General features: G+C 47.0%; 1 protein-coding gene across 9 annotated transcripts; it reads left to right on the top strand.

The window, feature by feature from the left end:
• Positions 1-869: 869 nt before the first annotated feature.
• On the top strand, positions 870-19504 carry LOC309520132 (rac GTPase-activating protein 1-like). 9 transcript variants are annotated; one of them, XM_082201593.1, is made up of 17 exons: positions 870-1224; positions 2504-2589; positions 4008-4210; positions 5531-5667; positions 7019-7091; positions 9712-9753; positions 10097-10177; positions 10529-10646; positions 11553-11728; positions 12413-12568; positions 12829-12924; positions 13757-13958; positions 14058-14163; positions 14918-15050; positions 15893-16004; positions 16147-16261; positions 16903-19504. In XM_082201593.1, the coding sequence occupies exons 1-17, from the start codon at positions 1124-1126 to the stop codon at positions 16955-16957; spliced, it is 1992 nt and encodes a 663-aa protein (XP_082057719.1). In that variant the 5' UTR covers positions 870-1123; the 3' UTR covers positions 16958-19504. The 9 variants fall into 9 exon arrangements, with proteins under 9 accessions (XP_082057719.1, XP_082057718.1, XP_082057726.1 ...); XM_082201592.1 differs by having other exon boundaries at positions 7016-7091; XM_082201600.1 differs by having other exon boundaries at positions 1148-1250; positions 2507-2589; positions 7016-7091.
• Positions 19505-19519: the final 15 nt, after the last annotated feature.

Genomic DNA, 19519 nt, shown 5'->3' with positions numbered 1-19519 from the left:
TCCTGGAATGGCCCCTATTATTGGTAGTGGGATCTGGGTTTAAACCCTGTACACAATGTTCATGGGCATAGCCAGGATTCATGTTGGGGGCGGGCAGGCTTCATGTTAGGGGGGCAGAACCTCATTTAAGTATTTCTATTGATTTAGGGGGGCAGGCAGCTGCACCCATGACAATGTTCTCAGACCCAGATGGCTGCCAGGCCTCTCACTTTCTGCTTTCGAGAGTGTGGCATTGCTAGCTGAGCACTGCTAGTCTGGATGAAGCACCCTGCTCCCCCAACCCAGTGTTTGCCACTCACAGCACTTTCCTCCTTTGGACTTGGCCTACCCTTATTAGGATAGCTCTTCAGCTGAAAAGGTGGCTGGAGGAGAGCTGGCAGGCGCTGAGCGGCATCCGGTCCAGAATAAATCATCCTTAAAGGATGGGAGTGAAACTGTTTGGTATTGCCCAAATAGGGGTGGAATAGAACTAGGTCATGAAAGTGCAGGTGGCTGAGACCTTTGGGAGAGAGAAACCATGTTTATATCGTCGTTGTCCTTGTCGTCATCATCATCATCATCATCATCACCACCATAATCATCTCGTACCTTTTTTCTCCAAGGAGCTCAATATATGATGTACCTACTTCTCCCCATCCTTATTTAATCCCCACAACCATGTGAGGTTAGGTTAAGAGGCAGCGACTTACCTTGCTAGAATAGTCAAGAGCCAAGATGGGCAAACTGGAGTGCTGGGGTTTAAAGGCAAGCATAGCTATAGTGGGCATGATGGAAGCCTAGTGGAATGGAGAGAGTACCAGAGGGACCCAGTTATCGCTGGATAGGAATGCTAAAGGAAGGACAGGGAAGGATGTGCTGAAGGTGCTGCGCCTCTGAACATCGAAGGAAGTCCAACAAACCAGAAATCCCAGAAAGTGGCAGCCCCCCCCTGCAGAATCGGAGTGGGTAGTGATTCCAGGACCCCTGACCCAATCACACCCCTGAACAAAATGCCCAGGTACGCTGGAGATGGGAAAATGAAATCAAGGAGACTAGCACCACCTTAAAATAAGTAAAGCCAAAGTTTCAGGGGCTGCAGGCCCCTTCCTCAGAAGCACGGCGTGATGTCTTGAGTGGCCGGGGAATGTGCACGTGGTTGGGGGCGGACGGGTATTGCCTGCAGGGAGCAGATGCCGAAAGTGCAGATGGATGGACAGCGGCCCCTCGCGAGGAGGAACGCCGTTGGTAATGCGAGCATCTTGGGCTTAAAGGTATAGGCGAAAAGGTGGCGCCCACCTGCTCCGGAATGGAGCCTCCCCCGACTTCAGGAAGGTCGCGGAAGCTTCGTGGCCCAACTGCTCCAAGCCGGGGGGGGGGAGGTACCGGAGGAGATGGGGTTCCGCACGTGCTCTTTCAGCCCCCTGGAGACGCGCTCCCTCTGCTTAAAATGGCACAGAAATCTCCACCTGGAGAAACTCTCCTACGCGACTGCCTTTGGAGCGATGGGATTGGGATGCTTTGCCAATCAGGTCTGGGCGGGGGGGGGAACCCCCTCACCTGTTAAAGAGCCAGGGTACCCACATCTTTGCTAAGGACGAGGCCTAGCCACCCGCAGCCAGAGGGGGCTGAGAAGGCGCAACAACTTTGGAGGGGCCGCTGGTAGCTGAGCAGAAAAGAAAGGCTTTCCCTCGACTGAGAGCGAGGGGGGTTTGTTGCCGAGATCCCCGTCCCTCCTTAAAAAGAGGCCGAATTGGCTCCCGGCTTTAATCCCGGCGATGGGTGGCGCTTTCTAAGTAGGCGGGTTGCTTAAAACACGCCGCGGCTCACCCAGCGGTTCTTAGATGGCGGAGGATGCTTTGTGTGGGTGGCTGCAGTAATATGGCTTGTTACCTCAGGTGCTGATTCATTGATGCTCTTAATTTGTTCGGTGAGCAGTCAACGCGTTTCCATATTCGCCTGACTGGAGTCTCTATACCCTAGTAACATGTAAGTGGGATATAAGACGTCCTCCTTCCCCGCCCCGCCCCCGCGCCTTTGCTGAGGATGTTTTCTTAGAAAAAGAAAATGTAAAGTGGTTCCTAGGCCTCCTCTTCAAGGCATATCGGGCCTCATTTCTGGAAGCTGCTCTAAAAGTGCAGGGGTTGGGTGGAAGCAGTGGCGTAGCGTGGGTTGTCAGCACCCGGGGCAAGGCAAGTAATTTGTGCCCCTAACCCATGCATTTGCGCCCCCTAACCCGTGGATTTGTGCCCCCTAACCCTAACCCCCAGATGTTGCGCCCGGTGCGGTCGGCCCCCCCCTGCACCCCCCACGCTACGCCACTGGGTGGAAGTGACATAGCAAAGACTCTCTCTGTACATGCTCAGGAGAAGCTATTTCTTTGTTAGTGTTTCGCATACACTAAAGGTGTTGGGCCCCTACGGGGCTGGGGCCTACACGTACTTGAGCGTTGCCTGTTCTCCACTCCCTTAACTGGTCTTTGAATCCCAGAGTGCCTTTGCTTCCCTCTCGACCCTTGTATCTTTAGCAGGATGAATCGCCTGTACCCGCAGCTGATGCGCCACATGGACCAGCTCTTGAGCCTCATAGAGTTCAACAGCAGCATCGAACTAGGTGGGTTGGCCAAGGTTCTCCTTCCTTTGCCTTTGACAAATCTGAACATATTGCTAATGGTGCTTGATGTGCATTAAGCAATGCACACAGTGCCTTGGGGGCTGCAGCCTGACACCCCCCCCCCCGCTTCCATGAATCTTCAGTGATTTTGGATATGATGTTCCATTGTAAAATACAAATTTTATCTGAAGTGCAGAAAACTTTCAAACTGCATTCTCACCCATTGCCCAGTTAAGAAGTAAGTGTTAACAGAACACCCTTTTGTTGTTCTGCCCAGTCACTGCAGAGAGACTGGGCTTGGCTGACAAGTATGTAGCTGTTCATTATTTGGATGTTAATGGCATTACAGTACTAAGCTTGCTGATATATTTAGATTGCTTGTAATTATGTTGTTACTGAACTGAATAAAAGCACCCCCCTGCTGCTCATTCTTGGGCTCACATTGCCATGACAACAGCTCCCACTTCCTTTGATTTGTGGCCTGGCTTTGTTTTGTGTTTGTGAGCATTTCTTGGTGTTGTCGGTTTTGTGTTACAAAAATAGTTTGTGTGTCCATCCTGGCACTTAGCCGTGCATGGAAACAGGTTCCAGGGTTGTCTTTCTTTATATCCTGCTAGAGGGGGTGGACAATCTCAGGCCCAGAGGCAAAATGCAGCCCTCCAGGTCCCTCTGTCTTGCCCTCAAGACTATTCCTGGGCTGAACTAACTATCACCACATTCAAGTGCTTTTGCCTGCCTGGCATATGCCCTTGAACTCTGACCATGTCCCTTATTTGCCTCTGACTTCTCCCGTACAAAGGCTGGTGACCACACCTGTTCCTCTATCTTCTTATGCCTCTGACCTTGCCCACCACTAACATGCAGCCCTCAGAAGGGTACCTATGAGGGAATGTGGCCCTTTGCTGATGTATTTTGATGTTTGATGTATTATAGTATTTTAATATTTTTTTGGAAGCCGCCCAGAGTGGCTGGGTATACTTTATTTATTTATTTATTTATTTATTATAAGAATGTGTTGTAAAACATTAAGGATTAGAATACTAATAAAATAAAAGAGAAGAGGATAGTAAATGGAAGGAGTTAAATAGAAATATGACTTTGGAGAACTGTTACAAGGTGATACAATGAAATTCAGTTGGGGGGATTCAAGGAAGTCAGCTAACAATGTAAGGTAAATTGGATCTTGGAAGAAATAATTGTTTTTATGTGTTTCATTTTTATTGTAATGTGTTTTCTTTTGTCCTGTGTTTTGTAATGTTATTTCTTTTTATAAATTTGGGAAAGTATTTTTTTTTGAAAAAAATAAAAATAGACTCATTTACTTAGAAAGAGTCCACTCCACACAGTTCTCTTTTCATTGCTGTTGCCTCATGGAGAACCTTTGTGGACGTCACAATGCTTGTTTCTGCGCTCTCTAGACTGCCTCCAGATTGCCAAATGTCTCGAGGGGATGCGCCAGCGATGCTGCCGCCTGGATTGCGACTTGCAGGGAACAAGGGAGAAGCTGCGCCAGTCGGAGTACGAATGTTCGGTCCTGGAAGTGAAGTTGAAACACGCCCGCAACCAAGTGGAGGTGGAGATGAAGAAAAGGCATCGGGCAGAAGCTGAGCTGGAAAAGCAGGTTCTTGGAGGGGCATGGTGGAGAAAAGTAGATGGGGGGGGAGTTTTTCTCCCCTTCTCATGTTAGAATCTGAGGCCATTAAATGAATCTGATTCAGGACAGACCATAAGGAAGCTGCCTTGTACTGAGTTCAGGGTTTTGGTCCATCTAGCTTGGTATTTGTCTACATTGACTGGAAGTGTCAACTTTCCAGGGGCCAGGAGGCAATGACAGTCCTACCTGGAGATGCCAAGGATTGGACCTATCTGCATACAAAGCAGATGCTTTACCGCTGAGCTATAGCACTTCCCTATGTAGTTCTTCACAAGCTCCTAATTAAGGTGTAGCGACAGCCACCAGTTTATATGGCTTTTAAAGATAAATTCATCATGTATAAGGCTATCAATTGCTGCCTGTCATGGTTGCTCTGTACTTCTTCCAGGATCTGAGGTAGCAGGCTTCTGAATACCAGTTGGTGGGGGAACAATAGCAAGAGAGGGCTATCCCATCCAGAGGCCTAGGCTTTCCAGAGGCACCCTCTGAGAAACAGGATACAGGACCTTTGATCTGATCAACAAGACTATTTAACTTGAAGCACCTGTATCCCACTCTTCATTGCCAAAAAGCACTTCCAGGGTGGGTAACAGTCAAAAGTAAAATTCATATGCAGAAAAACAACAGCAGAAAACAAGAGCAAATAAGATTCCAGCCAAATAATGATGCCCGTCTTCTTATGTTCTTAGGGCAATAAACCCTAGTAGGTGAATGGTTTGTGTTGTGTCAGAGTGATGCATGCTGGGAAGAATAATATCTAAACCTGGAGTGGGGAGGTGCTGCCACAGAACTTGGGAACTAAAGAGATATGGCTGGAGCAAGAAGGAAGTTTTAAGCACAACCTGAATAGAAGCTAGTGTGTGGCACGATAGATGGACAAGAGACTGCTGCACCATAACAACTACAGCTGTGCTGTTTCAGGTCTCATAAAAGCTGCCAGGAGCTGATGTGACTCAGTAGCTTAGACACTGAGCTATGCAGCAAGCTAGTGGAAATTCACTGTTCTCTTGAAATTAAGACTGCAGAATTTTGGACTTTGGGAGCACAGAACTTGGATGTATTTAGTGCATAGTCAATTGCAGTCCTGGACATGCATCCCAGGCAAAAACAGTTCACTTGCATTAGGTTGGCTTGGGAGAACTAGGTGCTCCCCACCCTAAGGAGGGATGTACCAGTCTGAACATGGTTACAGCTGCAAAGCGGCTGCACTTGAAGACTGCTACATTCTTCATTCCAACAGGGTCTCCATTGTTCTACTCACCCCTCACCCCTTTTCATCCCTCTCAGGAGCGCAAGCTGCAGCTTATCTATGACTACCTGATGGCTGATTCACAAATCAGTCCTTTCAATGAGGACCAGCGCTCAGCCCTGGCGGCTTTAGAAAGGCCACGTTTCAGCCACAGCACCCTGCTGCCTGGCAAGTGGTGAGTGGCAAGGGAGTACTTAAGACAGATGATATTGCAGCTTCTCTCAGGCAAGCAAATCAATCCCTGTCTGGATATTTTTGTTTTTAAAAATGGACATATGTAAATCTCTGCTTTCACACATTCCACAAAGCATACAATAAATGAAATTCAATCAAACAGTTGTATATGCATCATACAGCCCAAATACACAGCAGATCAGTTTTATCTCTCAGCTTAGTTGACTAATTCCTGCTGTTTAGCTTTACTGGTTCCAATAATGGGTAGAGTCAAATTATTACTATTTGCAGAAAGTTTCTGGTGATTCAGATGTGCAGTTAGTTGTTACCATAAGCACAATCATTCCATCTTCTCACTCTTTCTCTCTCTCTCTCTCTCTCTCTCTCTCTCACACACACACACACACACACACACACATACACATGCGATTTGGGGCAAAAGGCTTTCAAATTAAATACTGGTGTGAATATCCACATTGAGAACAGGGGTGCCAACTTGAATAAAATATTGGGGGGCCCAAGTAGGCCCCACCCTGCATGATTCATCACATGACACAGTGCATACACACTATTTGCATGGCAATGCCCATGAGCTATTTTATTGGGGGTGCAAAGACCCTTTGGCCCCTAGGAGTTGGCTCCTATGATTGAGAAGTACAGTGGTACCTCGGGTTACGTACTTAATTCATTCCAGAGGTCCGTACTTAACCTGAAACTGTTCTTAACCTGAAGCACCACTTTAGCTAATGGGGCCTCCTGCTGCCGCTGCGCCGCCGGAGCACGATTTCTGTCCTCATCCTGAAGCAAAGTTCTTAACCTGAGGTACTATGTCTGGGTTAGCGGAGTGTGTAACCTGAAGCGTATGTAACCCGAGGTACCACTGTATTATAAAAAACACCAAGTGCCAATTCTACAAGTCTGAAGGGGCCCCTTGACATGCATACCGAAAATAACAATCATGATAGGCGACTAGTTCATATGCAAACCCACAATGCCAGAACAACACAGCAAGTGTAATTACAACTTGTCATGGCTTTGGGCTATAATGATAAACTTACAATAAACTTGATTAAATAGCAATGAACAATAAACTTGATTAAATAGCAGTAATGTTTCTTTGGCCACCCCTGTCTCACCTTCATCATGGGGTCCTTGCAAAGAAAGGGACTGAATGAAAAGAAAATGTAGCTTTCCCACAATGGTATCCCCACATTTAAATATTTTTTTTAATGATGGGTGTTTGGAGAAGATACTGGATTAGAAGAACTGAGTTATACAGCAAGAGTGGGAGAGACAGGCATGATATGAGGCTGTTATTTGTGATACAGCCCCTGTGTTACTCTTCTCAGTAGGCCGTCTGCAGTGGAAGGACTTGGCACCTCAATCATATCTGACATCAGCTTTGATCACTCGGATGACGAAGTGGTAAGTAAGCATCCCTTCCTCCCAGGCTTGCCAGGTCAGAACTGAAAGCTCCAGGGCACAGTCAGACTCTTGTGGTTACGTTGTCTGAGATCTCTGCGCTCTACAAGAGCAGAAGCCAAGACTTCACACTTGAAATTGATGGTGCCACACGTACTACTGCAACAGGCCCTGCATGTTGGTGTATGTTTTCAGAGATACACATCAATATGAACAGAGGCAATATACGTGGAAAGGGGTTGGTTTGAAACAAAGTACAGTGGTGCCTCGCAAGACGAAATTAATTCGTTCCGCAAGTTTTTTCTTCTTGCGAGTTTTTCGTCTTGCGAAGCACGGTTTCCCATAGGAATGCATTGAAAATCAATTAATGCGTTCCTATGGAAACCGCTTGCCCGGCTGGCGGTGCGGAGAAGGGCTTTTCTCCCCACCGCAAGCCTTCAGGACAGGTACGGGAACAGAGGGGAAGGGGCGCAGCGCTTCTCCTCTGTTCCCGGGGCTTGCGGTGGGAGGAGGGTTTTTCCTCCCCACCGCCAGCATTCAGAACAGCATTCTGAATGTTGGCGGTGGGAAGGAAAACCCTCCTCCCACCGCAAGTCTTCAGGACAGCCTTCCAAAGGCTGGCGGTGGGGCAGAAAGACCTCCTCCCGCCGCCAGCCTTCGGAAGGATGCTCCAAAGGCTGGAGGCGGGAGGAGGTCCGAGGACAGTGGGGAAGACGCGCTGCGCTTCCCCGCTGTCCCGGAGATTTCCCTATGGGCTTTCGTCTTGCGAAGCAAGCCCATAGGGAAATTCGTTTTGCGAAGCACCTCCAAAACGGAAAACCCTTTCGTCTAGCGGGTTTTCTGTCTTGCGAGGCGTTCGTCTTGCGGGGTACCACTGTACCATATTTTTCCGTGTATTAGACAAGGGGTGTTTTTACTTAAAAAATCATGTTAAAAATCTTGGCTCATCTTATACATGGGTAGTGCTGAGGGGGTACGTGCGATTGGCTGCTGCCACGAGTCGGAGTTTCTCAGTGACAATAGGGCGGCTGATTGGTGGTTGTGGCGAGTTTTTTTGGCAATTGGCTGCCGCAGTGGCAATTGGGTAGCCCCGGCAATGCATGAGATTGTTAGTGTATGTGCAATTCTCAGCAGTTCCCTGAAAAAAAGAGCTTAACAACTCTTGGCAATCTCCCCCCATTTTCTTAATTTTGAGTCCCCCAAAATAGGGGGTGTCTTATACACGGGAGCATGTTATACACGGTACTCTTTCAGGGGGAATTATGCTTGGTCACCAAAGGGAGAAGATGCATGTGACATATTAAGAGCAACAGTTTGAAAGCACCCTTGTGGCACTTGTATGCCCAAAACAGTAAAAATTTCTGTTCTACGGGGAGAGAACCAGTTATGCAACATTTTAGTAGAATTTGGTTTGAACTAGGGAAAGCCAGCTGTGGTGAGCGCCTATTGCGAAGTGTGTGGATTGCAGCACCATCATACCCTCCCCCTTCTCCCCAGATTTCCAGAGTAGTCTTGCAACTATTCTAGCAACAACAAGGGAAAGCAAAATAGCTTTGCCGTTTTTAAAAAGACTAAACTATGTGAGGAGGAGCAGGACTAAACCAGCCTTTGACCTAACTGGTGCGTACTTGTGTAAAGCAAGTTGTCAACACCCTTCATAGGTTCAAACATTTATTTGCTGTTTTGGGGTGAGAAATGGGCACCTTGTTCTAATGAGAGCACAGATTGTTTGGAGACCACATACCATGACAGATGTAATTTAGTTGTAATTTATTTGCGTATTTATTATTGCATTAATACCTCGCTCTTCCTCCCCAGGTCAACAAACAGATACACAACTTTAAAATTAGGCAAAAACATTCTAAAACGGTTAAAAACATATGAACACAACTTCAGTTCAAAACATTCTAAAAGCAATTACAGTTCAAAACATTCTTCCATCCAATGGTCGTGGGGTTGCCAGGAACTATTCCTCATCCCCCAAATGCCTGGATAAACAGGGATGTTTACAAATTCCTCTGGAAAGTTAATTATGATGGAGGCAGGCACACCTCCTAATGCAGATTGCAGGCAACTCTCTACTTATTTTATTTATTTAATAAAATTTGTATACTACTTGATGGTAAAAAAACAACACTCAAAATACTTTACATAAAGAATAAAGTAAAAACAATTACAACTTTTTTAAAAATAAAATAAAACCAGCAACAAACTAAAAGCACACCAGCATTCTACTTGACTATAGCCAGAATGCCAGGGTTTAGGGTAGCTTCTTGCAGAAAACAAGAATATGGAACCTTAGTAAGATACATGTGTGTTGTTGATGAATGCAAGTAGACAGATTCTTATAGCCATTGAAACGTGTGCATACTGTGAATGCTGAAGAGGCTTCTGGGATGTAGATAAATCTGATACAGGTGGCTATCTGCAGAAGCTTTTAAAATGATGCATATGTATGTATGTATGTATGTATGTATGTATGTATACACACAGTTCAAACCTTGAGATGGGAAGAAGTAGCAAGATGTGCTCAAGCTCAGGGTGGGCCTTCATTTTAAGTAGCCCATGAGCTACAAATATGTCTACATCCTTTCTCAGGCTTTCCTTTTCTGTTTTCTTCTAGGATTTGGAAGTGATAAAATCCCTCAAAGGCAGAGACAAAGGGGTAAGTGAAGGTGGGGCTGGGAAGCATCCTGTCCTTCAGCTGCCACATATTCCAGAACTGAAGCACCCATTCTATATTAGTTCTGTGTGCCTGCCTCAAACATCTGTTTCATCAGAGACCACAACTGGACAGGAGGAGATAAATCTTCCTTACCCATATGCGATTCTAATTACACATTCAAATATTTGAAAACGTCTTTGTCTGTATCCCACCATTTACTTTGCTCTGTCTTGTTGATAGTCTGTAGGGTGGAAAATGGCAAGCAATTTGTGCTGAGCTTCCCTCACCCGGAATTACGTGGATCTGTCTTCCTGTTGCTCTCACACCTGTTTCTCTCCTCCAGTGCTCCTCCCTCGTGCCCCTGATTCAGCCAGTGGCAACAACCAAATCTGCACAAACATCTGTGGCACCTCCGCCTCAGAGTGTAAGTACCTGGCGATGCCCTTGTGCGTATCTCTGTGCGAGGGAAGACCCAGCCTGCAACCTTTGACACCATTGCAAAATCAGCTCTGATAATAAATGGCTCTGATAAAAAGATATTGCAATGTGGTAGATTGCACAGCAGGGTATGTGTTATACGTGGCATGATCAAACAGGGCAATGAAGCTTCAAGTAAAACGGGGTTTCCCTTATGTTCTGCAAGCTCTTAGGGTTAAGATTCCTTTGAATGTGTGGATGTGTGTGTGAGAGAGAATAATCCTGCATCCTTCATTTAAAGGGGTTTGATCAAGACTGCCATTCATCATTCTCTGCCCCTCCCTTCCAATCTTACCAGGCCAATAAGATGTCTGTGGCGACTCTGAGATCCGGAGCCACTGCCCACGTTTTGCCTCCTATTGCTGTGGTGCCCCGTCGCCGATCCCAGCAGAGCCGTTGCCTGTCCACACGCTCAGGTGCCTCTTCCCTCCTTTTTTGGGTGTGGCCTGGCCTGTTCTGAAGGTGGGCAGACATGGTTAGGTAATGAGTGTTGACAGAAGGTTTAGCAGTAGAACTAGAGAATATGCTGCAATAAGCTTTTCCGTTTCCAAAATGGAAAATAGGCTGTTCCCAGAATGCTGTAAAGGGAGTTGGGGACAGTGAAGGACAAAAGATCCTGTTCTGCCTGGGCTCCGCATCGCCATCCCATTTTCCTTAGTTGTAAGTGGGGATGGGGAATCTACTCAATACATGCTCAGGGTACTTATGCCTTTCCTTTGAAGAAAGGGTGTGCAGTCCAAACAGATTTGGAGGCGGTGCTGGTTTAGAGGAGGAGGAGGAGGAGGGGTAGAACTACAAAACCACAAGCCATGTTATGTGCAAGAGACTGGCAGTCAGACCCTGAGTGTGTCCAAATGGTTTAATCGTGATCTCAGATGTGTAGGTTTGGATTCATAGGAGCTAGAATAGCAAGAATGGCTTTATGAGGAGCAGGGAGATATTTGGCTTGTCTCCCCCTCCTTTAAAGATGGGGTCTGGTTTGCAAACTTTTGAGTCCATTCTCCCACCTGTCTGTCCTCTGGACAGTTGACCGCCACCATGCTCCCAAGCCCAGGACCACTGGAGGGGATTGAGCAAGTTGTCTGCCCCACCTTAGCCCAAGTTCCTGGCCAACTCCGTCCACACAGAGCAGTCACACTGAGTTCTTGATTGTGGGCTTCTGCACCCCCAGGGCGTCATACTCCAAATGGGAACCTGCATATGGAAGTAGGCAGACCAGTGCTAAGATCCAACAATGACTTCTGGGAGGTGCCCGCTTGAACGCTGGATGAAAGTGTCCATGCCTTTAAATGTGTCTCTGATGTGTGGTCTTCTCTCCACAGACGCCACTTCCTTCTGGGGCAGCAGTGAGGGGTCAGGCAGAAGTAATAGCCAGGCTGAGAGTGACACCATTGGCACGAAGATTAGGACTGACTTGAGGGGTGTTCAGGACCCCTTTTCTCCTTCTCGCACACAGGGAACATCACCCCTCCAAGAGCACCACTTTACTTCCAAAACGGTGAGAAAAGAAGAACAGGGCTGCCTCTCAGCAACGCCCTCAGCTGGAGTGCTTATCGGCTGGGATGCTTTCAAGTGCTCTTAATGATAGGTTGACTGGGTTCTCCTAAGCCAACTGTCTTCATTTGTTTCCAATTTTGTGCAAGTCTCATAACTTCCTGTTAAAATCTTGCAACACTGCATACTACAAGAGTTCTGCTTCTGTCTTGCCCAAGAGTGCTCGCCCTGGTGGCAATCATGCAGTAACATTTTGAAAGCATCTCAAGATAGCTGATAAAGTGGAACAATCTGTGGGTGCTCCAGTACAAACCCACCACTAAGGAACTAAGGATCATGCCAGTAATATGGTGTGGAATATACCTACAAAAAAAGCTCCATGAAGAAGAGATTGGGGTGGGGGCAGGCAGGGGCAGCACCAGAGCCTGTGCCAATTGGACTCTCCCCTCCCCACCTACCCCTGGGCCAACTATACCTTTTGTATCATTTATTTGATGTTTTAAAACTGTCAACCGCTTTGGCAGAAAGGCAGTGTATAAATGCAATAAATAAATCCAAGAGCTCCATTGGACAAATTCAAGCTAGAGGGATATTGTACAAAGGAGCAAGCTATGGGAAGCCTGTGGTCTTTTTCCTCTTGATCTCTGCTGTGCTCATCTAATGCTCTTCTCTCTTCCCTGGCTACAAGATGATCAGCCTGGAGTCGTGTGCGGTTTGCAAATCCCGCCTGCGCTTTGGGAAGATGGCCCTGAAATGTCGGCCCTGCCAGCTTGTAGTGCATCCTGAGTGCAAAGAACGCAGCCCCTCTGTGTGCAGGCCGACTGCCTCCCCCAGAGCGAGAGAGGTGAGGACGCTTCCCTGGGATGGGGGCTCGTGGGGCTTTTATTTCAGTGCTGCCGGCTTTGCCGGGGGCAAGAGCAATTCGGGTGGCTGGGGTGACATGTGCGGCAGGTATGGCTGAGCTGTTTCCCCCTAATCCACATTGATGGCTACTAGCCATGATCAATGGCTACTAGCCACAATGCCTGTGTTCTTCCTCCACTGTCAGACAGTATACCCCCCGATTACCAGTTGCCTCTTCTAAGGTTCCCCATGTCTTCTCAGGGCATTCTGGCAGATTTTGCACCCTCCACCCCACCTCTGGTGCCCCCACTAGTCATCCAGTGTGTGAATCAAGTGGAAAGGCGTGGCCTGAAGGAGGTAAGTGCATTTATGGGGGGGGCCCAGCAGTGGGGCTCTGAAAGGCTGGTTGAGCTGCTGATGGTTTACTCTTAACTGCCATTAACCTGGATTTCCACATCTAATTCTGTCACTGCACAACTTCTGTGATATTTTTCTTTTTGCCCTACTTCCCCTATGCTAGCTGTTGGGATACAGGTGTTGCATTTAGTTCACTTGCTTCTCCTGACTTCTGATCTTCTTTTCCTTTTTCATCTTGGCTGGTTGTTTGGTTTTCTAATGCATTTTTAATATTTGTCTATTTCTGTTCACTGGCTACTTTTTCTCCCCCAAATTCCTCTCAGCCTCTTTAGGCTCTTCATAATCTTACTTCTGATCTCTGCTGCTGCTGCTGTTCTCCTTATCTGTCCCCTCGTTCTTTGCATTCTGCATGCTCTGAGCTTTCTCATTGGATATCCTGTGCTGGTGTTGCCTGCTCTGACCCTCTCCCTAGGCCCGGAACTCTTTGCTTTGGCTACCCTCCTTACTGGTGGTGGGAGATGGGTTTGCATACCCAGTGCCTGTTTTTATCCAGCCACAGGAGTTAATTATATACTTACAGGCCCAATCCAAGGCCCTGTCTTTCACATTTCAAGTCCTAAAGTATCCATGAGGGTGCAGCATTACACAAAATGGCCGTGACATCTTTAAAAAGCAGAAAGAGGCAAGGCCACAAAATGGTGCCGGCAGATGCTTCTGACTAGTGGTAATGATTCCAGGCCTGAAGTGCCGCCTGGGACTGAACCTTAGTGGCCGTTACAAGCTTTTGTGTGTGCATCTGTTCCTCTTGTCTTTTGCTCCTCGTGATCTGCAGGCTGGGCTATACAGAGTGCCAGGTTCAGAGCACCTCATTCGAGAATGGAAGCGCAAGCTGCTTTGTGCCCGAGGAGCGCTTCCCTCACTGGACCAGGTGGCTGATGTCAATGTGATCTGTGGGGTTCTCAAGGACTTTCTGAGGAGCCTGAAGGAACCTCTAGTGACCTTTGCCCTGCACCCTGCCTTCCTGCGTGCTTCAGGTGAGTTTGGACAAGGCAGTAGGTGGAAAGTGCCTTTTCTGGAGTGGTAGTAATGAACCACCCCCCCCAACCTCATAGCACTATTTTCTTCCCACCCAGAAATTCCAGATGAAGCTGCTCGCCAGACTGCACTCTGCCATGTTGTGATGAAGTTGCCTCTGGCCAATAGGGACACTCTGGCTTTTCTGGTGCTGCATCTCCATAGGTAAGCTGGTGAGGGCAGATTTTAGGCTTGAAGGGGGATACCTGGAATTCTAAAATGTGCAAAACTTTCCCTCAACTTGGTGGAGATTTCTGCCTTGGCCAAAGGTGACACTGCATGTTCAAGCCATGTATTTTCCTTTGAAACAACATAATACTGTTTCTGCATGTTAGGAGTGTTGTGAATTTGCTTCCCCATTTGTAAAGGCAGAGGCCTTTGCATTTCATTCCATAAAGGTCTTCCTTTTCTTAATTTTCTTACTCTGTACAAGGGCAAGCAGATAAGTATCTGACAACTGTTCCATCATCAATCCTTGTTGAAAGTGCTGGCTGCACCACTTGCTACTATGGGTATTTTCCTGTCTTGCACAATAGATTTGAGCAGCACTCTTTTCTGTTCATTGATTGGATCCACAGTAACTGTTCAGAAACCTGTTTTGGGACACTTACTTGCTACATCAGATAATGCACTTCTCACTTAAAAGAAACAAACATAATAATGGATATCTGTTGCATCAAGGGGTGTCAGGAATACATTTTCTGCTAATGAGGGGTTTTGTCTAATTCTGTCCCCTGCAATTTGTCTTGTCTTGTGGGCTTGGTTGCTTCACCCATTGTGTGGCCTGCATGAACCATGGTTTCTGACCCTGTTGTGATGCCCACCATCCATGTTATGGATATAGCTGGGCTTTGTACCTTTGGGTTAGAAGGATTCTGCTTTGGCCTTTGACTCCATGGATCCATTTCTCTGTCCTTAGGGTCATGCAGAGCCCTGAGTGTCGAATGGACCGGCACAACCTAGCACGTATCTTTGGACCAACTCTAGTTGGGCACAGTAATCCTAGCCCTTCCCCACGCATCATCATGGAAGACACACCACGTCAATGCCTGGTAACAGATGCAACCTGTATTTGTTACTTGTGTGCAGTATTTAATTTTTTTCTGACCCTCTGTGGGACTGCAGGAAAGACTGCACAATGCTCAGACTGTACATCAAGCAAAATCCTGATGCAGTGTGGAACTGAGGATTGATTATTTTTGTTGCACCAGGGTAGCTCTTGTGAACTCAGTGGAATGTGGGGAGGTACCCTGAGCTTGGAAGAGGAATGCTTCTACTAATTGTGACAAAGTCCTGACTGTGGGAAATCCTGCTTACTTCTGAGACTTTGCCAAGCATTTTAAACAGATTGTTAATATTATATTTTTGTCTTACGGGCTAGAAACTTGCTTTTTTATATTAAAAGGTGGGGGGGGGGGAGCTGAGATTCCCAGAAACACTAATTTTAGCCCACTGCAAAATTCGGCAAGTGAGCCCTTGCTATATGCCATGGCTTTCTTACTCCATAAAATTTCATAAGAGCATAAAAGCTGCAGTGAGAAATTCAAAAGTCAAGGTAACAAATGGAGCAACGTTGACTGCTGCTTAATCAATGCTCTTGCATCTCAAGTAGTAGAGTTCAGAGAATTATTCTGAATGCTTTGTTTCAAATATTGGCTTGTGAGAGTGTCAGCTTTCACTGTTCCTCCAAGCTTGCGTTTTTGCAAGCTCTCATCTCTACCACATTGTCAATAAATTTATGATGACAACTGAATCCATGTGAAAACAATGGGCAGATAGACACCTCTGTGGAACATAAGCAAGAACCAGCTAATGAAGGCCGGGTGGGGCAGATAGGGAAGAATTTCCACGATTAGGCGCCGGATAAAGCTAACATGATTCCATTCCCCCGCAGGTGGTTGACAATCTCTTAGCACTGCCTCTTTCATTCTGGAGACATTTTGTGGGAGAAGAGCAGGAAAACCTGGTGCCTTTGGTGCAAAAGCCCAGCGTCATGAATGAGCAAGGTGAACTGAAGTGTGGGTGGCTTGGGGAGGAAGAAATATAGGAGCCCCATCCTTACTCAGTTTTGGTGATCCTCCGAAGGACAGGTTGGTGGTGGTGGTGGGGAGCTGGACCTAATACTTCCCTCTAACCTTCCACCCACAGACCAGGTCTTCTTTCCTCCGACTCCCCCTGAAATCAGCACCATCCAGATGAGCCCAGGAGGTGGCTGTCTCCCTAATAAGCTATGGGACTGCATTGGGACCACCTTCCCACCCTCGTAAGTGAGCTGGCACAGCTGCCTGGGGTGCATTTTGTGGGGTTGCAGGGGAGGCGGACCTGTGAGCTGAATGCAGCCATCAAGGCCTCCTTGTCGGGTCTCCCAGGACTTTCCCCTCACAGATCCTGCTCCACTCCCTGCTTTTGCCTAACTGGAATGTGCTGTTAAACTATGATGGTGCTCTTGCTTGCCGGGATGGAGAAGTAGCGAGTGTCTGTTTGGGTGTGTGAGAGAGAACCTCTGGTTTTCGTATGGCTGGAACATAGTCCAAAGATAGTCAATGATAAGTCACACCGGCTGCTCTGACCACTTTTGCTTCCGGCCCTGCTCACCACTAGTTTGCCACACCAGGAAGGTTGCCTGTGAGGGAAGGCTTTCTTCTGGCTGAAGAAGATTCCCCAGCCCTGCTGCTATTGAGTGCTGCTTACCATCCTTGGATAAGGACTGGGTTTGTTTGGGAAGGGTTATCAAACTCTTGTTGCCACAGCTGCCCATGTGCCCATGCCCCTGAGGTGTGGAGGCTCCTACATGTTGTGGAGGTTCTCTGACCTTCCTTTCACCTGGCCAGAGGGGCTACTGCCAAGGGGGCTGCCATAGATGTCCACTCTGGGGTCTCCCTCTCCTGTTTTGTCTTCTGCCAGGAATGCCTCCCGCACCAAGAAGACGGGCAAATTCTTCCCACTTCCAGTATCATGAAGCAACTCTGATGCACCAGCGTTGCGTTGGCTTCCTCCCAGCAACCCTCTTCCTTGCCACCTCCAGATTCCAGGCCTGTGTCCTCACATTTCATAGGGAGATGCTATGTGCCTTATCTCTTAATGGTGGCTGACAATCGTTTCTCCAACCTCCATGATCAGGAACCGAGGAGATCTTGCCCCTCCCCTTTCATACTGTTGGGTCTTGCTTTGTGGACTTCTGGTTTGCTGAAAACTCCAGGCATGTTCTTGAGCCATCTGCTCCCTCTGTTATGATGGACTCCGGGGCAGTGAAAACTGGGTTCAGCTTACCTTGTGTGCATACCTTTTGTGCCTTTCCCCCCATGTCCATTACTGGTTATACTTGAATGGCAGAGTTGTTGTCATGTGGTGGATGGGGAAAGTCATTTCCTGGAGCAGTTCATTAGTGGTATCATTCTGATCAAAAACCAAACATGGCACAGTGGGAGGTTTCTCGAGCACTAGAATCCTCATCACCTCAATCACTGATTTTTGCTCTTGATGCTGTCCCTGGCCCTCGTTAGAGCACTTACATGTTTACAGAGGGCAGCTTCCTCAAAAACTGGAATGGCTAAACAGGAAGTGGTGGTATTTACTGGCACATGAGGTTGGTATTACTATTCCCCCCCCCCCTTCACAGTTTCTGTAACTCCTGTGCCTACTCCATTTGGGGTTTGTGGGGGTGTCAGCTGTGCTGGCGCACCACCCAATCAATCCCTTCTGCCCAGAATCATCCTAGAAGTAGTACCTCTGACCCAGCTTGGCCACATGTCAGCCCTGAGTGAGGCCATTTACTGTTAACGGGTGTGCCTTAATCACCGATGGAACTTACTTGATGCTGAACTTAAGGAAGCAAGACTTCTTAGCTCTGTACTTTTGCATTAACCTGTATCAATCAGTTATGAAAACGTTGTAAGAGTCTCCTGATGCTAAAATGTCCACGTATCCTTCTGGAGTAAATAGTATCAAAGAAGGATGGGAGATGAAAGACTGTCCAGAGCAATGACTTGGTTTTGTTTCAGTTTTGTCTCTCACACAGTCTATCGCTTCCCTTCTCTCTCTTGAGACTCACTCCTGCCCAATCCCTTCTCTTTCTCTGCTCGTTTCAGCAGTGCTCTAAACTTATGTATTTTGCTGAGGGAATTTTGGGTTCTTGCCACCTGAAAGATTCAATGGCTCTTAACAAATTATTTCCTTTGTGAACTCCTAACTGAATCCCAGTATGCTGAGTGGAAGGAGCTGTGGCATGAACTTCTTTTCCAATGTGTGAGTCAACCTTACTCCAATGGCTGGGAACTGTGGTTCTAAATGCTCAGTGAGGTCCCTCCAGTGCTGAGGGCCTTAAAGGCATGGTCAACAGCAGGGAATTTGGTGTGGATGAGGATGTTCTCAAAGGGTGTTTTGAATTTCCGGGTCCCCATTAAAATTCCATTGTTGATTTTTCTTTCATAAATATATTTGAAAAGACTTGAACAAGAAGATCCTAATAGCCTAATAATAAAGACACTCTGTTATCAATCTATCATAATAAAAACTATAATATCAGCATGTGACAGTCTTGCTATTTATCATTCAAATAAGTCCACCCTCTTCCTTTCTCCTACCTTTAAATGTGTCCTTGCTAGTTTCTTTTTCTCTTCCTGGAGCAGCAAGCAGCAAATCTGGTGCCCTTCAAATGTTTTGGACCACAATTACAATCACCGGCCATGCTGGGTGGAGCTGATGACAGTTTCAATCCAAAACATCTGCAGAGCCCCCTATTGGCTGCCCACTATCCTGGAGATGCATTGCTCCTCCTGTGAAATGTAATAGCATCACCAAGTGGCCACTGAACATGTGGCCTCCAGTGGATAAAATAGCTCTACCTGTCTCAGAGTGGGATACGAGATGGGTGTTGAAAGAAAAGGTGTAACTATCCCCAGGAACTTTACACTTCCCTGGAATATCCAAGTACCTTATGCATACATACAAACAAAGGTAGTCATGCTTGTTTGCATATAGTCTGTGTCTTGATATGAAAGTTTATTTCAAAGAAGATGAACACAACAACAAGAGAAACTGCATGCTTTCCTGTAGTGAGACCCTCCCCACTAAGCCTGCTGGGAAAATGCTACCTACCTCCTAGCAAATCCTTCTGTTGCTGTTAGGGGAACTCAATACAGTGGCACCTCGGGTTACAGACGCTTCAGGTTACAGACTCCACTAACCCAGAAATAGTACCTTGGGTTAAGAACTTTGCTTCAGGATGAGAACAGAAATCGGGCTCCGGCGGCGTGGCAGCAGCAGGAGGCCCCATTAGCTAAAGTGGTGCTTCAGGTTAAGAACAGTTTCAGGTTAAGAATGGACCTTTGGAACGAATTAAGTACGTAACCAGAGGTACCACTGTAGTCAAAAGCCTTGGTTTTTACTGTAGGCTGAAGAGGAAAGATTGCAAGTTGCTTGTTGCCCACTATAGGAAAATGGTGGACTGAGCTAGGTTTTTTCTAAAGTTGACAGAAAGTGAACCCATAGTGTTAATTATTATTATTATTATTATTATTAT

Source organism: Podarcis vaucheri (assembly GCF_965113315.1).
Source record: "Podarcis vaucheri genome assembly, chromosome: 1".
NCBI lineage: Eukaryota > Metazoa > Chordata > Lepidosauria > Squamata > Lacertidae > Podarcis > Podarcis vaucheri.
This window is presented reverse-complemented; position numbering and strand designations above follow the sequence as displayed.

What these genes read in the sequence shown, in the direction of transcription:
- LOC309520132 (XM_082201592.1), top strand. Translation starts at nt 1,124, where the DNA reads ATGTGCACGTGGTTGGGGGCGGACGGGTATTGCCTGCAGGGAGCAGAT. An exon ending in AAGCTGAGCTGGAAAAGCAG is followed by an intron (nt 4,211 to 5,530) that starts GTTCTTGGAGGG and finishes CATCCCTCTCAG; the next exon opens with GAGCGCAAGCTGCAGCTTAT. An exon ending in TCAAAGGCAGAGACAAAGGG is followed by an intron (nt 9,754 to 10,096) that starts GTAAGTGAAGGT and finishes TCTCTCCTCCAG; the next exon opens with TGCTCCTCCCTCGTGCCCCT.